Raw genomic sequence first — 16,741 nt, 5'->3', positions numbered from 1 at the left:
CCCTCCCACTCCCTAGACTGGCTCTGGCCACCTCCCCTTCCTGGGGAGCCCAGGTGTGTTTGCCTTTCTGCAGTCGTGGAAGGCGCTGCAGGGCAGAGGGTGGGGGGCCTGGGGCCACTTCCCCAACCTGGCCATAAGCTTCTGCTCTGTCCTGAGGCGGCCACAGTCTGGCGCCTGCTCTGGGTCTTGCAGGACTCCCAGGGAAGCAACCTCAGAGCTTCCACACGTGAGGACAAGGGCCCAGCATCTCCCCAGCCCTGGGGTTGCTTTCTGAGACCGAGGCCCTCCTGAGAATGCAGCCGGCATCTCTGGGCCCTGGTCTAGGCTCACACGTTTGTTTTGGCCTGGGAGGGGCAGAAGTGTCTGCAGTCCTGCCTCCCTGGTGACACCCCACATCCCATCAACCCAGCTTCCCACGAGGGAAGAGGCCTGGGGACTCTGAGCTGTTCTCTCTCCTCCTAAGGGGCCGGTCTCACCCGCCGCCAGCCGCGGGCCCGGGCGGTGCCAGGGTACCTGCGCCATGACGTCATGGGACCATCACCCTCCGCCAGCCACGGGCCTGGGCGGTGCCAGGGTACCTGCGCCATGACGTCATGGGACCGTCACCCTCTGGGGCCCGGGCGGTGCCAGGGTACCTGCGCCATGACATCATGGGACCGTCACCCTCCGCCAGCCACGGGCCCGGGTGGTGCCAGGGTACCTGCGCCATGACGTCATGGGACCAGATGTCTGCAGCGGAGGTGAGGTGTGCTTTGCTCTCCACTTCTGAGGGTCTCAGTAACGTGGGTCCAAACACGGTAGCCAGGTTGTGAAGTGACATTTTGTTGATGGGCTCCTTCTCGGCAACCCTAAAAAGGAGATGGGGAAGAAAGAAGCCCTTCCTCAGCAGCCACTTGGAGCTCCAGGACCCTTGGCCTTCGCTGTAGGAGCTCCTGAAGGACTCCTGGAAGGGGTCAGCTCATCTCCATCTCCTAGGAGTGGGGACCTCCCCCGGGGGAAGGGGACTCATCCAGGAGAGCAGGGCCCCAGCCATGTGCCAGCATTCTGTGCTAACATCTCCAGCTGCTGAGTCCCCCTGAACTGATGGTGAACTGCCAGAGCCAGGGAGCCCACAGATGCCAACTCCAGCTCCCTTGCCTGAGAACAAATGCTGTTCTAAAAACTTTCCCTGTAACAACTCACACCCGCCACAGTCCTTTGAGGTAAATACGATTATCGTCTCCCCCATTGTGTAGACGAAGAAACCGAAGTACAGAGGGGTTAAGTGACTTGCCCAAGGTCACACAGCTAACAAGTGGTAGAGCTGGGATTTGAACCCAGGTAGCTGCCTCCAGGACCTACTGCTCTGTTGCTTTCTCATGTGCTCAGTGGCCCAAAAGAAGAGTCAAGGTGGGTGGGGCAGAGAAGAAAGGTAGCAGGGCTTGGAGCCCAGCAGGAGTCGCTAGACCTGGGGCTCTGCCAGCTGTGCTGGGGCAGGAGCAACCCTACTTCCAGATGAGCCCGGGGACTGTGCCCCCATGCCTCTCCAGAAGGGTCGGCCTCGTGGGACCCAGGGCTGCCTCCCGTGCCTCTCCGTGGGCCTCATGGGACCCAGGGTTGTCCTCCCTCCAGATCCTCCCCTGCTTCTCTTACTCAACAGGCCAGATGCTCTGCGATGCTTCCCTGGGGTAACAGCAGGAGCTGCCATCAGGGCTGGTGTCCAGGCAGGCCCAGGGTCAGCAAACATATCAGAGGGCCTCTGGTTCTCCTTCAGTCTCAAAAAATGTTTCTGGGCTGAGACCCACCCACCCTAAGCAGCGCCTCTCACCCTCTCAATACCATCATTCCCACCCTCCAGGCAGGAGCTGTGGCTGCGCCTGCTTTGGAAACAGGCAAACAAACACTGTGATGCCAACAGGCAGCTGTGCAGCGGGGCCAGCCCCTCACACGGTACAGCCAGGGGCCCAGATGTGGGAACAGACTGTGCCCAGTTCCCAGGGTGGAAGCCGAATGAATTTTCCCTTCCCACTCCTCCCCACAAGGCTTGCCAAACGCTTTCGGAATTGGTCGAGGCTCTGGTCCCAGCCAAACCAGAGGAAAAATGTTTCATGATGGGAAAAACAAGACACCAGCCCCGGGCGCGTCCAGGTCTCCGCTGGCTCCCTCGAGCCTGGCCTGGCTGAGCTGCGGCTGAGCTCAGGGAAGAGCTGTTCCACAGAGCGGTCTGAGGGGCTCCCGGGTCCTAGCGTGCAGGTGGGTTTAAGGGACACCCAGGGACTGCCTCCCCACACCAGCCTGAGGCCCTCTGCAGGGCCACTGTCAGTTCTGAACTTGGCTACAGGTACAACCAACTTTAGCCACTCTTGGTTGGACCTGACTGGAAAGGGTGTGGGAAGGCAAGAAGGGTCTGAATTTAGGATCTGGAAGTTGAGGGCTCTAAGGACAGATCTGCTACTAACCCAAGCAAGTCTCTGCCTGGTGTGGGGGCTTAGTTTCCCTATGTCAAGTGAGGTGTGGGCCAAGACCAGTGGGTTTCACCTTTTTTGACTGTGGCCCACGATACAACCCATGGTGTAACACAGTCCACATGTCTCTATGTAATTGAACAGCAGCACCTGCACCCAAGGCTTGCAATGTATCCTCCTGCTGTCCATTCCCACTGCTGTCCGTCCCCCACTGCCGTCCATCCCCCACTGCTGTCCATTCCCACTGCCGTCAATTCCCACTGCCGTCCATTCCCACTGCCGCCCATCCCCCCACTGCTGTCCATTCCCACTGCCGTCCATCCCCCCACTGCTGTCCATTCCCACTGCCGTCCATCCCCCCACTGCTGTCCATTCCCACTGCCGTCCATTCCCACTGCCGCCCATCCCCCACTGCCGCCCATCCCCCCACTGCTGTCCATTCCCACTGCCGTCCATTCCCACTGCCGCCCATCCCCCCACTGCTGTCCATTCCCACTGCCGTCCGTCCCCCACTGCCGCCCATCCCCCCACTGCTGTCCATCCCCCACTGCCGCCCATCCCCCCACTGCTGTCCGTCCCCCACTGCCGCCCATCCCCCCACTGCTGTCCGTCCCCCACTGCCGCCCATCCCCCACTGCTGTCCGTCCCCCACTGCCGCCCATCCCCCCACTGCTGTCTGTCCCCCCACTGTCGTCCATCCCCCACTGCCGCCCATCCCCCCACTGCCGTCCATCCCCCCACTGCTGTCCACCCCCACTGCTGTCCGTCCCCCACTGCTGTCTGTCCCCCCACTGCTGTCTGTCCCCCCACTGCTGTCCGTCCCCCACTGCTGTCCGTCCCCCACTGCCGCCCATCCCCCCACTGCTGTCCGTCCCCCACTGCCGCCCATCCCCCCACTGCTGTCCATTCCCACTGCCGTCCATTCCCACTGCCGCCCATCCCCCCACTGCTGTCCATTCCCACTGCCGTCCGTCCCCCACTGCCGCCCATCCCCCCACTGCTGTCCATCCCCCACTGCCGCCCATCACCCCACTGCTGTCCGTCCCCCACTGCCGCCCATCCCCCCACTGCTGTCCGTCCCCCACTGCCGCCCATCCCCCCACTGCTGTCCGTCCCCCACTGCCGCCCATCCCCCCACTGCTGTCTGTCCCCCCACTGTCGTCCATCCCCCACTGCCGCCCATCCCCCCACTGCCGTCCATCCCCCCACTGCTGTCCACCCCCACTGCTGTCCGTCCCCCCACTGCTGTCTGTCCCCCCACTGCTGTCTGTCCCCCCACTGCTGTCCGTCCCCACTGCTGTCCGTCCCCCACTGCCGCCCATCCCCCCACTGCCGCCCATCCCCCCACTGCTGTCCGTCCCCCACTGCCGCCCATCCCCCCACTGCTGTCTGTCCCCCCACTGTCGTCCATCCCCCACTGCCGCCCATCCCCCCACTGTCGTCCATCCCCCACTGCCGTCCGTCCCCCCACTGCTGTCCACCCCCACTGCTGTCCGTCCCCCCACTGCTGTCTGTCCCCCCACTGCTGTCTGTCCCCCCACTGCTGTCCGTCCCCCACTGCTGTCCATTCCCCACTGCATCTAGAAATGGCTACATTGGTTGAATGAACCACCAGTAGGTTGGGACTCACTGATTATAAAACCTGCCTACAGTCCTAATACTATCTGTTCTCCATTTCATTTATAGAAGGCTGAATTGACTCAATGAACCACTGGTAGGTCGGGACCCATGATTATAAAACCTGCCTGTAGTCCTGGGCTCTCACCCTGCCATTCTGAGCATTCTGTGGTCAATATTTGAGGTTACTACTGGTTACGGGACCCAAATATTTCTCAAAACAGAAAAACATGAGTGCAAGAACTTGGAAAGTAAACTCTCACTCCCCACAGACAGCCCGACGGAGGCCAGTGCCCACGAGGAGGGATTGAGGAGGTGGGGTCGGGGCCACTCCCCGTTACCTTTTCAAGTGTTCCAGCAGGAAGAGGAAGGTGATGAGGTTGGGGTCGGGCAGGGAGCGGAGCAGGTGCATCATGCAGTTTTCCTTGGCAGCAGGGTCCGACAGGGCTGTGGGAGAGAAGGGCCAGTGTGGCGTTCGGCTTCTGGGGCTCCCCACCAGAGCCCCTGTGGTCGTGAGGCTGTGGGCCCCTGCGGGAGAGCCCAGGCTTCCAGGCCTTTGGGGAGCAGACCCCACAGGGGAGGGCTTGGTGTCTGGGTGGGCTGTCAGCAGCTGCTTCCTCCAGGAGGTCCCACCATGACTGGTAACTCAGCCAGGAAGCCGGCTGGTGGGAGCAGACCCCCTTCCTGCAGCTGACCGCATGGGCCTTGGGTGCTGGGGCATCCCCTGTCTCATAAGAGGACACTCCCTGGTCTGTGTGGCTAAGGTTAAGCCAGTAGGGACATATCCTGCCAGTGGTGGATTCTCTTTCTCCACCCCCTCTGCTGCTGGAGCGTGGGTGCGAGGAGCCTTCCGTGGAGGGCTGAAGCTCCGGTCTGCCCCAGGAGCAGAGAAGGCTGAAGGGATGCCTTGGGGCTGGGTTTGGCCCAGGTGGGTGGAGGTGGAAGGCCTGCTGGCCGGGGCCCTCGGCAGAGGTGATGGGATGGTGTGTGGTCTCGCTGGACGGCTCAGCACCACCCGTCTCAAGTGCCCTCTGGCTTGAACCAGCCTCCTCCTTGGCTCTGGGGTGCTGGCTTCTGGCCACTCACCTCAGGGCAGTCTTCCCTGGATGCTCGAGCTTCCAAGCAAGAGGCCAACGTCCAAATAGGAAGCAGAAGGGGCTGCCCGTGGGGACGTCAGGGGCAAGAGGCAGGCGAGAAAGGGCCCAGTGTCTGCACCAGGTCCTAGCAGGCCACACCTCACCCTCGGGCCCCTCAGCCACAGGCCCCAGTGCACTGGGAAGGTCAGCCAGCAAAGGAAGCCACAGGTAATTCTCCTGCTGGTTACTTCTCCGGGCAGGGAGTCCTGGCTCAGTCTGGCCCAGCCCAGCCCTAGGAGCCCTCAGGGCCTCACCGATGCCCTCCATGAAGGCTGGGTAGAGTCGGTCCGTGAGGAGCGGCTCGGGCAGTTCCCGGAAGTAAAGCTTGAGCGTCCCGGCGATGGCGTTGATGTCCATGTCACTCAGCATCAGCAGGATGTCCTTGTTATCTGCAGGGGTGGGGCCGAGGTCAGGCAGCCTTAGCCGGGCCGGCAGCCCTGTTCCACCCCCGACCCATCCTGACACAGCCCCCACCCACTCCATCTCTGGTTCTGGTCTCCCCTGGAGGAGCAGGACGTAGTGCCCACAAGTGTCTGTGACTCAGCTCTGTGGGTCGGGGTTGGGGGAACAGGGAGAGACAGCCTGGGGGCCGTCTGCTGTGGCTGCTCAGGAGAGGGTGTTTTGGGAGTGAAACCCATCACCCAGAGTTCAGAGCCACATTCATACCGTGTGGCCGGCAGCTTCCTTCCGACTGGAACCTCCCCATCGCTAAGCCCCTCTCTGGAAGGCATTGCACACTTTTCACACGTAAAAGCATGTTCGTAAAAGCATGTTCCAACAAAGCCTCAGCTTCTAGGCTGCACAGAGGAGCCAACGCCAGCAAGTTCCCAGGCCCCACCCCATCCTCCACTCCAGACTCCCCACAGATTCATCCCTGCCTGGCCAGTGCAGGTTTCTTGACACTTGGGTGTGTGGCTGCTGCAGCCTGAGCCAGCAGGAGCAGGGAGGAGAAACCAGAAAGGTCAGGCCTCACCACGGTGGGCTGTACACAGAGGCAGCGCTGCCCCAGAGGAGACCTGGGGCCCTGGAGACAGCAGGTGCAGGCTCAAAGCTCTTTCCCTGCGGCTCACCAGGCACCCAGGAACTAGCAAGAAAGACTCTGGAGTCAGATCTGAGTTTAAGTCCAGAACCAAAACCTACAAGTTGGGTCATCCTGGGCAAGCGACTTGGCCCTTCTGAGTTTCTGCAGTTCCTTACCCGCAGCAACGGACAAGAGATTCGAGGGGAGGGGATTACGTGAGAAAATGCAGAGAAAGCACTTGCCACCGGGACCCTTAAGCAGACCAAGGCTCCTCTTCAGGGAGGCTCCTGGTTCCCCTGAGCTCTCCTGTCCATCCCACCAGCCTGCTCAGACACAGCCACACCCACCCCGGCTGGGCCTCCCAGACTCACTGGCATCGAAGACGGCCTTGAGCGCCTGGATGTCCGTGGCCACGCCCGATATCCGGTAGATGCCAACCTCCTCGATGCCCCTCTTCTCCACCTCCTCCACGCACTGCCGTACGATGTAGGGCACCTTGGAGCGCTCCCGCCTGGGGTGGGGCGTGAGGATGGGTGGAGGGCGGCCACCACGACAGCTCTCCCATAGCAACCCCCGCCCAGCACACCCCACACCCTGGAGAGCTTCTAGCATTTGGGATGGAGAGCTGTGACGGGGGTGGGGGCGGGGGGCAGGGCAGGAAAAGGGCAGAGAAAGAGGCCACTGCGCCCCACCCCAGCCAGCCCACCCGAGGCCTGCCTGCGGAAGGGGCAGCAAAGGACGTGGGCAAGAGAAGCCTTGGGAACTTGGGAAGGTAAGGCCGAGACTCTAGGGAAAGAATGTCCCCCAGATTTAGACGCTTGTAGGAGGCCCGGCAGGCAGCCCACAGGAAGAGGTGGGTCAGGACTGAGACAAGGGGCCGCGGTGGTGGTGAACTGGGGGACACGTGCCCTTCCCCGAGGGGCAGCCAGTCCCCGTTGGTGCCAAGCCCAAACGCAGGCCCCTGGCTGACAGAGCTCCCGGCTTATTACGAGGAGCAGACGATCTGGGATCTCACAAGAGACCTTCCAGCGTTTCAGTGCTTCTAAAGCGTCGTGTGTGAGCGCCTCTGCGGCCGCTCTGGCTCCACGCCGGCCGTCTGCGGCCGCTGAGCTGGGGGTGACTGATTAGGTGCCGGGATGGGCACAAGCGGGGAGGGCTGGGGGGCCCAAGGCTGGCGGGGACCCGGGGCACTGACGCCAAGATTGGGAGACCGGAGGCAGCACCTACTTAGTCACCACGCTGATCTTCACACCGAAGACGCCGGTCTGCTTTTTGGACGGCGTCCTCTTCAGGCTCATATCTCGGCTGGTGAATTTCATGGAAAATTCCACTTTGATCTGGTTGGGGGGTGAGAAAGGTACAAGTTCCCCAGGGCGTGAGTGCCCGAGGATGCCCCCAAAACACAGGGGTCCCCTCCCCAAGACTGCAAACGAGGGCTGGCTCACACCTGGGGCTCCCTCAACACAACACCTGCAGGACAGCAGCGGGCAGGGTGTGGGCAGGAGGGGAGAGGGGGCTGGGCTGCGGGGAGGTCGAGGCAGCACAGCAGCCCCAGGAGCAGCCAGAGGGCTGGGCTGCCCACTTGCTGCACAGATATTCCACCTCCCGGCACACCCCGCTGATCGTTCCCATCCCCGGCTCACCCCGTTCATCTCAATCACGTCCGTGTGCCAGTTCTTGGTCTCCACAGTTTGTGGGTCCAGCTGCAGAGAGAGAATGTGGGTGAGAGAGGTGCCAGCTCGGAGGCCAAGCCAGAGATCTCCCCATGGGTCAGCACTGCTCAGAGCCAGCTACACAGGAAGGCAGAAGTGAGCAGCTGAGATAAGCTGATGTTTACCTGGAAATCAACCCTTCGGGGGGCCCTAGCCCCCAGGCCCCTGTGGCCACTGTGAGGGAGGCAGGGCACACTGTTACCCGCCATGGGGGAGGCAGGGCACACTGTTACCCGCCATGGGGGAGGCAGGGCACACTGTTACCCGCCATGGGGGAGGCAGGGCACACTGTTACCCGCCGTGGGGGAGGCAGGGCACACTGTTACCTGCCGTGGGGGAGGCAGGGCACACTGTTACCTGCCGTGGGGGAGGCAGGGCACACTGTTACCCGCCGTGGGGGAGGCAGGGACACCCTGTTAGGCACTCCTGCCCGTGAGACCTTATTCACTCCTGGCTGCCAGCCCGGGACATGGGTATTATTACCCCATTTCACAAATGCAGAAACTGAGGCTCACAAAAGGTAAGCACCTGATTAGGAGGCGCTCAAGCCCATCAGGAGGGAACTGGCCCATCCACGTGGAGGTGTTGAAGAGTCAGGAGCCCACGCTCAGGAGGCTGCCTGGGTTTGAATCCCCGCAAGTTTTAAACTCACTAAGCCTCAGTTTTTCCATCTGCAGCAGAACCTGCCTCCCTGGGATTGCTGGGAAGATTCAGGGAGACAATTTGGGTCAAGCCGTTGGCTCCCAAATAAGCAAATCCTCCACAGGAGAAGTCCCCAGGCTCGGGCTGGAGCCCAGGGAGGTGGGGACCCCAGGGGAGGTCAGAGGCACCCCTCACACAGGACTGTTCCACGTTCTGTTTCTGTAACTCGGGGGCCTTCAAGCCCGTCTGCTTGTGCACCTGCGAACTAATTCTGAGCAACTATGCACTCCCTGGCACATTCTGAAGTCAACATCTGAATATTTCCAAGTTTAAATAGTTGCAAAGAGTATGATTTCCAGAATCATGTCAATATTGCCATCCTAAAATAAAAGTGTGACATCATTCCTTCTCATGGATTCAGTGGGATCTAAATACCCCAGCGACGTGATACCCACGCTCATCCATTTAAAAACTATACGAGGCCGGGCGCAGTGGCTCACGCCTGTCATTCCAGCACTTTGGGAGGCCGAGGCAGGCAGATCACGAGGTCAGGAAATCGAGACCATCCTGGCTAACATGGTGAAACCCTGTCTCTACTAAAAATACAAAAAATTAGCCAGGCGTGGTGGCGGGTGCCTGTAGTCCCAGCTACTCGGGAGGCTGAGGCAGGAGAATCACTTGAACCTGGGAGGCGGAGCTTGCAGTGAGCCGAGATCGTGCCACTGCACTCCAGCCAGGGCGACAGAGCGAGACTCTGTCTCGAAGAGAAGAGAAAACATCTAAATAATGTTGAAAAAGAACACAGCTATAGGGCTAATGTTACCCAATTTCAGGGCTTATTATATAAAACTCTCAAAATTCAATATTAAGAAAACAGGCCGGGCGCGGTGGCTCACACCTGTAATCCCAGCACTTTGGGAGTCCGAGGCGGGCGGATCATGAGGTCAGGAGATCGAGACCATCCTGGCTAACACGGTGAAACTCCGTCTCTACTAAAAAAAAAAAAAAAAAATACAAAAAATTAGCCGGGCCTGGTGGCGGGCACCTGTAGTCCCAGCTGCTGGGGAGGCTGAGGCAGGAGAATGGCGTGAACCCAGAAGGTGGAGGTTGCAGTGAGCAGAGATCACACCACTGCACTCCAGCCTGGGTGACAGAGCCAGACTCCTCAAAAAAAAAAAAATACAAACAAGCTCTTCTTTCCCTCACAGAGCTCCTGGATCTTCTCTCCTTGAATTTGTTTCTATTCCATTTCTTCTAAAGAATGTTGTCCTAGTTTATATTTTTATATTTTCAAGTCCTTTATTCACCGTTATATTTTCCTTCCACAAAAAAATCTGTATACATTGAAAACAAAAATTTCCAGAGACCACAAGGCTCCAAATATGCAAAATATATTCAGGATTAGTTAGTACCATGATTGGCAGTACACAATCAAAAAGACAGCCAGGCACGGTGGCTCACGCCTGTAATCCCAGCACTTTGGGAGGATGAGGCTGGTGGATCACCTGAGGTCAGGAGTTCGAGACCAGCCTGGCTAACATGGCAAAACCCCATCTCTGCTAAAAGTACAAAAATGAGCCGGGTATGGTGCCAGGCACTGTAGTCCAAGCTACTACTTGGGAGGCTGAGATGGGAGAATCGCTTGAACCTGGGAGGTGGAGGTTGCAGTGAGCCAAGATTACACCACTGCATTCCAGCCTGGTCAACAGAGTGAGACCCTGTCTCAAAAAAAAAAAAAAAAAAAAAAAGTAAGCTGACACATTATACATTTATTTATTTATTTATTTATTTGAGACAGAGTTTCGCTCTTATTGCCCAGGCTGGAGTGCAGTGGTGCGGTCTTGGCTCACAGCAGCCTCCGCCTCCTGGGTTCAAGCGATTCTCCTGCCTCAGCCTCCCGAGTAACTGGGATTACAGGCGCCCGCCACCACGCCCAGCTAATCTTTTATTTGTAGGGGAGATGGGGTTTCACCATGTTGACCAGACTGGTCTCGAGCTCCTGACCTCAGGCGATCTGCCCACCTCAGCCTCCCAACGTGCTGGGATGACAGGTGTGACCCACCGTGCCTGGCCCCTACCCCGACATTTCTAAAAGCCCCTCTGTTCCCCACCCAGGAGGTCTGCGCGCCCCGGGCCAAGCCCCCACAGCAAGCCTCGGGCCTCTCCTCTGCAGAGGACAGGATGGCGAGATGCTGGCTCACAGGCAGATGGCTTTCTGGCAACAGCACCTATGGCAGCTGAGGATCTGCAAACTGATTTCCTGAAAACTCTCCTTCCCACGTCACCCTCAGAACGTCTCTCTGTGCACTCTGAGGTGTGCGTGCCACGGTTTGAATGCTGTTGCTATAACAGGCCACTGTCATCACGGAAGGGAAACTGGATCTGGGTCAGCCCTGGGCTTCCTGTGACTCGATGTAGGTCCTTCCCACATCTTCTATCACCCACACGCCGGCTGGGGACAGGTGGGACCCAAGCCTCCGACGGGGTCTGGGTCTGCACTGGGTTCGCCCTGGGCCCTGCATTTGGGGCCAGCTGTGGCCCAGACCCTATCTTTGGCTGTTCCCTGCCCAGAGAATGGATGGAACCCAGAACAGGAGACAGGAAAAGTCGGGTGTGTGCAGAGAACCAAGTGCCCCTCAGGGAGAACCACTGCTCCGGGCACCTCTTCACACACGGGAAGCGCGAGGCCATCACCAGCCGGCTGGAGGCAATGGTCCTATAGGGTCTCAAAGGAAGCCCCAGCTCTGGCCTCACTTTCCCAAAACCTCTCTCCCCTCTAAGCTGCTTCTGTTCTTTGCAAACCCTCCTGGATCACACAGGCTGTCCCACGTAGTTCCTCCATCTTGTCTGGACATGGGGCCGGGCCTGGGTCTGTCCCCAGCTCTGTCCCCCAGCAGTGGCCGCACAGGGTGGAGGAATCAAATGCTCTTTGTCGACTGAGATGCTACCCTTGGGAGAAACATTCTGGAGCAGCCGTGCCCTCTTACTTTTTTTTTTTTTTTTTTTTTTTTTTTTTTTGAGACAAAGAGTTTCGCTCTTGTTGCCCAGGCTGGAGTGCAATGGCATGATCTCGGCTCACTGCAACCTGTCTCCCAGGTTCAACCAATTCTTCTGCCTCAGCCTCCCAAGTAGCTGGGATTACAGGCATGCACCACCACGCCCGGCTAATTTTTGTATTTTCAGTAGAGACACGGTTTCACCATGTTGGCCGGGCTGGTCTCAAACTCCTGACCTCAAATGACCCACCCACCTCAGCCTCCCAAAGTGCTGGGATCACAAGCATGAGCCACCATGCCTGGCCAATTTTTGTATTTTAGTAGAGACCGGGTTTCACCATGTTGCCCAGGCTGGTCTTGAACTCCTGACCTCAGGTGATCCGCCCACCTTGGCCTCCCAAAGTGCTGGGATGACAGGCGTGCGCCACCGTGCCCAGCCTGTATTTATTTTTCTAGAGGCAGGGTCTCGCTATGCCATCCAGGCTGCTATGTTGCCCTGGGCTCGAGTGATCCTGCCTCGGCCTCCTGAAGAGCTGGCATTACAGGCATGCACCACTGTGCATGGCCCTTATTTATTTTATTTATTTATTTATTTATTTATTTATTTATTTATTTATTGAGACGGAGTCTCACTCTGTTGCCCAGGCTGGAGTGCAGTGGTGCGATCTCAGCTCACTGCAAGCTCCGCCTCCCGGGTTCATGCCATTCTCCTGCCTCAGCCTCCCAAGTAGCTGAGATTACAGGCGCCCGCCACCACACCCGGCTGATCTTTTGTATTTTTAGTAGAGACAGGGTTTCACTGGGTCAGCCAGGCTGGTCTCGATCTCCTGACCTCGTGATCTGCCCGCCTCGGCCTCCCAAAGTGCTGGGATTACAGGCGTGAGCCACCGCGCCTGGCCCGGGCCCTTATTTTTTAATTGACACATGGCAGTTGTATGTATTTATGGGGCACAGTTTGATGTTTTGAGACCACCCCTTCTTGAGGCAGGTCTCTCCACGCATCAGCACAAGCCTCAGGCCAATTCCACGGCACCTGGTCGGATTCACCTAGAGCCCCTCCTCGGCCCCAGCTTCCCACGACCGGGTGCCTCCCGGCACCTTCTGCAAGAAGCTGAGCCAATGGTCCCTTCCCACATCTCAGGGGGACCTGGACACAGCCTGGAGGGGGGAAAGTGCGGGATTCAGAGGCAGGCGGATCTGAGTCTCCCACTCAACCGTGTGCACTGGGGCAGGGCCTTTCACCTCCGTGAACTTCAATTTCCTCGTGGAGGCGTCCACACCTGCCTCACAGGGTTGTTATGGAAAAGAGTGGGAGCTTATCTCGAGCCCTTCCTGCAAGTCTGACACGAGGAATCCTCTACACACAGCATCTGTGTTCATCATCATGATAGCAGACATATGTGGTTTAAGCTCTCATAGCTGCTCCCACCTCACAGATGAGGACGCTGCGGCTTAACGAGAGTGAGGAATTTACCCAGTGCACACCTAGGAAGTGAGAGCTGCAGTTCAAAATCAAGGCCCCCAGCACCCTCTCTGCTGAAACTGCAGAATGTGTGACCGGCAGCTGCTGTAACTGCTGCTTCCTCAGAAAGGCGACATCTGGCCTCCCGGTGTGTGTCCCGACCCAGTGGGCAAACCTGGGTGCTGGGAGGCCACCTCCAGTACAGCCCTCCCCGCTGCCTCGCGCCCATCACTTCCGCTCCAGCTGCCAGGTCCAACCTGGGAGCATCTGACCCAGGACTGCAACTCCTGATGCTAAGGCCCAGTTCTCGCCCCGCCTCCTCCAGAGAGCCTTCTCGTAGAGCCCCAGGTCACAGTGGGAAACTCTGGGTCCTCTCTGCCTTCCTGCTCCGCTAGGATCTGCCCCTCTGCGGCCTCCCAGGCAACACTCGCTGCTGTCTCACACACTCCAGCCCCTTCTGAGGCCAGGCCTGGGCCAGGGGTACTTTCCTAAGCTGCAAGACCCTCAAGCTCTGACATCTTCCCGGTGCCTGCTTCAGGTGTGGCCCTGGTATCCGCTCAGAGAGGCCTGCCTGGCCCCACGGTGCCCTGACAACGACGCTCTGTCTCCCAGGAGGCCATCAGCCTCCAGAAACCAAGTCTATTTCAGGATATCATTTAAACACAGAGGAGGGAGGGAGAGGGACAGGGTACATTTTCCAGAGAAACGCGGCTGCCCGAAACTGCGCTGGCTATTTATAACTCCTGGGAAATGTGGACTCTGCTATTTCCTGATGAGATTAGCGCTGGGGTGGAGGGGCCGGGCCCCTGGGACGTTGGTGGATGGGACACCTGACTGTTCACCCTCTGGTCCCAGCAGACAGGTGCCATCCATGGGCCCAGGGGAGCATGTACCTGGGGGATGTCCGATCACCTGAAGCAGGGAGACAGAGGGAGCTTGGGAAGGGCCAGGCTGGGAAGACCACTGGGGGCACACGAGCACTGGGGCCTCCCCAAGGTGGGCCACAGGCAGGAGACAGAAACAGGCTGCAAAACCAAAAGGCAGATGAACGACTGGACCAGGGGTGAACGACTGGGCCGTACAGGGTCACCGAGAACAGCCCAACTATTTTCTTCTTTTTTTTTTTTTTGAGACGAGTCTCACTCCATCGCCCAGGCTGGAATGCAGTGGCATGATTTCAGCTCACTGCAACTTCCACCTTTGGGTTCGAGCGATTCTCCTGCCTCAGCTTCCTGAGTAGCTGGGACTATAGGCACGAGCCACCACACCCAGCTAATTTTTATATTTTTAGTCGAGATGGGGTTTCACCATGTTGGCCAGGCTGGTCTCCAACTCCTGACCTCAGGTGATCCGCCCGCCTCGGCCTCCCAAAGTGCTGGGATTACAGGTGTGAGCCACCGCGTCTGGCCAACTATTTTCTTTTTGTCTGGGCACTTAGCCATGGTCAAATCATGACTGTGCATTCAGACCTCTCCCAAAGAGAAACGCTGATCTTGGGGGTTCATGTCCAGGAGACGACCAGGTCCCCTGTGGCAAGAACCCAGCAGGCAGGGGCACCGGGTTGAAACGGGGCTCCATCACCTCCGAGGGAACAGGAGTGAAGACCCGAAGGTGAGCGTGGATTCTCTCCCAAGAATCCCGCAGGTGGCTGGGGGGAGGTCACCTTTCTGGACCGAAGTGACCTCATGTTTGGGGCAGAAAATCAGCAAAGTGGTCTCCCAGCGGGGAGAGGATTTGAGGCTCCAGGGCAGAGGGTGCTCCACGCACACCTGAGCGTCCTCCAGAGCTGAGTTTCAGGAACATCCTGGGGATGCCCCTGCGGGTCTCAGCCCTTCCTCCCGGCTCACCTGTCACCCCTGGGGCAGGTGACCCCATTTCTCCTGCCTCTGCCTAGAGGGCTGCTCCCGGCCAGCTGCCTGTGCTCGGACTCAGGGGCACGCTCCCTCCGGTCTCCACTCCTGCTCCCTTGGAGGTGGCAGAGCCCCCATTCCAACCCAGTTCCCTGACTGCCGGGCCCCACTCTCCACTCCAGCACACGGCTCGCCCCAAGGACTTCGGAGATGGTTCCCACCACCTCCCCTCCCACAAGCCCTCACCCAGGGCCCTTTAATCCGCAGTAAGGGGCAAGGCAGGTGGGACTTAGAACTGGCCACTGAGGGTCTCAGTGGAGGGGGCAGCAGAGGTCCCGAGCAGCCTTCAGCGGACACCACTTGGGATGTGATCCAGGCGCTCACTGGACGATGGGAACCTGAAGACCGCATTCACCCCAAGGGCTCCCAGGGCTCCACCTCCGTCCTGAAAGCCGCTTCCCTCAGGAGCCCACTTGGTCACTCCCACCACCCAGGAGCCAACCCCCCGAGGAGCCTCCAGGCACAGCCCTGCCCTCCTGCCCTCGGGGCTGGCCCGTCCTTCCTCTCACGGCTGGCGCTCCTCTACCCTCCACCCCCTGCCTCCCAGGCACAGAACTGCCATCCTGCCCTCGGGGCCGGCCCCGTCCTTCCTCTCACGGCTGGCGCTCCTCTACCCTCCACCCCCTGCCTCCCAGGCACAGAACTGCCCTCCTGCCCTCGGGGCCGGCCCCGTCCTTCCTCTCACGGCTGGCACTCCTCTACCCTCCGCCCTCTGAGCCCTGGCATCCCAGAATGTGGGAGGGTTTCCCTCAAGGGGGCTGCAGAGGTTCATTAAAAAAAGTGCTTCTTCGGCCAGGTGTGGTCGCTCACGCCTGTCATCCCAGCACTTTGGGAGGCCGAGGCGGGCGGATCACGAGGTCAGGAGATCGACACCAACCTGACCAACATGGTGAAACCCCGTCTCTACTAAAAATACAATAATTAACCGGGCATGGTGGCGGGCACCTGTAATCCCAGCTACTCGGGAGGCTGAGGCAGGAGAATCGATTGAACCTGGGAGCCGGAGGTTGCAGTGAACCGGAGCCGAGATTGCGCCATTATACTCCAGCCTGGCGGCAGAGCAAGACTTCGTCTCAGAAAGAAAAAAAAAAAAAAAAAAGGTGCTTTTTCACAGCGGTGCTAAATCTGTCCAGAGAGGTGGGACAGGAACGCTAGAAAATGACTCCCAGCCGGGCGCGGTGGCTCACGCCTGTCATCCCAGCACTGTGGGAGGACAAGGCGGGTGGATCACTCGAGCTCAAGAGTTCGAGACCAGCCTGGCCAATACGGTGAACTCCCGTCTCTACTAAAAATACAAAATTAGCCCGAAATCACTTGAAACCGGGAGGCAGAGGTTGCAGTGAGCCAAGATTGCGCCACTGCACTCCAGCCTGGACAACAGAGCAAGACTCTGTCTCAAAACAAAACAAACAGAAAATGACTGCAGAAGGACCTCAGTGAAAGTGGCCCCCAGACAGGGAACCACGTGGAAGGTGAAGCTGTGTGGGTGCATTTCACGCCTGCCCTGGAGGGGCCGCAGAGCCCAGGCCCTGAGCCAGGCATCGGGTCTGAGGTTGGGCACGTCTCCTGTGGCTCCCAGGCCAGTGGCCACGGTGGCAGCCCGGGCTGGCTTTCCCCTGCCCTCCCCCAAGGGCAGCCCCACGCTCAGGGCTGGATCCCCTTGGGACACTGAAGCCAGCCTGTCATTGGGGCAGACCACAGGCGTGAGAGGCACGGCGGGGCTGGCAAGCTGGCAACGGGGGAGACAGGAGCTGCCAAAAGCCTGCCTCTCCTCCCTCGAGGAGGCGCCGGAGGATTCCGT

At 59.2% G+C, this 16,741-nt stretch overlaps 1 protein-coding gene across 9 annotated transcripts in view; it reads right to left on the bottom strand.

Annotated features, from left to right (window-relative positions):
* The window catches only part of ABR (ABR activator of RhoGEF and GTPase), a 219,670-nt gene that overhangs the window by 2,869 nt on the left and 200,060 nt on the right, over positions 1 to 16,741 (bottom strand). For 5 of the 9 annotated variants that reach the window (XM_030800499.1, XM_030800504.1, XM_030800505.1 and 2 more), the window contains 7 exons: positions 7,862 to 7,921; positions 7,446 to 7,555; positions 6,590 to 6,729; positions 6,338 to 6,394; positions 5,452 to 5,586; positions 4,403 to 4,508; positions 701 to 848 (listed from right to left, as the gene is read on the bottom strand). In XM_030800499.1, the coding sequence (XP_030656359.1) occupies positions 701 to 848; positions 4,403 to 4,508; positions 5,452 to 5,586; positions 6,338 to 6,394; positions 6,590 to 6,729; positions 7,446 to 7,555; positions 7,862 to 7,921 (756 nt within the window). The remainder of the gene's footprint in view (positions 1 to 700; positions 849 to 4,402; positions 4,509 to 5,451; positions 5,587 to 6,337; positions 6,395 to 6,589; positions 6,730 to 7,445; positions 7,556 to 7,861; positions 7,922 to 16,741) is intronic. The other 4 variants (XM_030800500.1, XM_030800502.1, XM_030800506.1 and 1 more) reach the window with 1 other exon arrangement.

The sequence above is a fragment of the Nomascus leucogenys genome, chromosome 19, assembly GCF_006542625.1.
Source record: "Nomascus leucogenys isolate Asia chromosome 19, Asia_NLE_v1, whole genome shotgun sequence".
NCBI classification, from domain to species: Eukaryota; Metazoa; Chordata; class Mammalia; order Primates; family Hylobatidae; genus Nomascus; species Nomascus leucogenys.
This window is presented reverse-complemented; position numbering and strand designations above follow the sequence as displayed.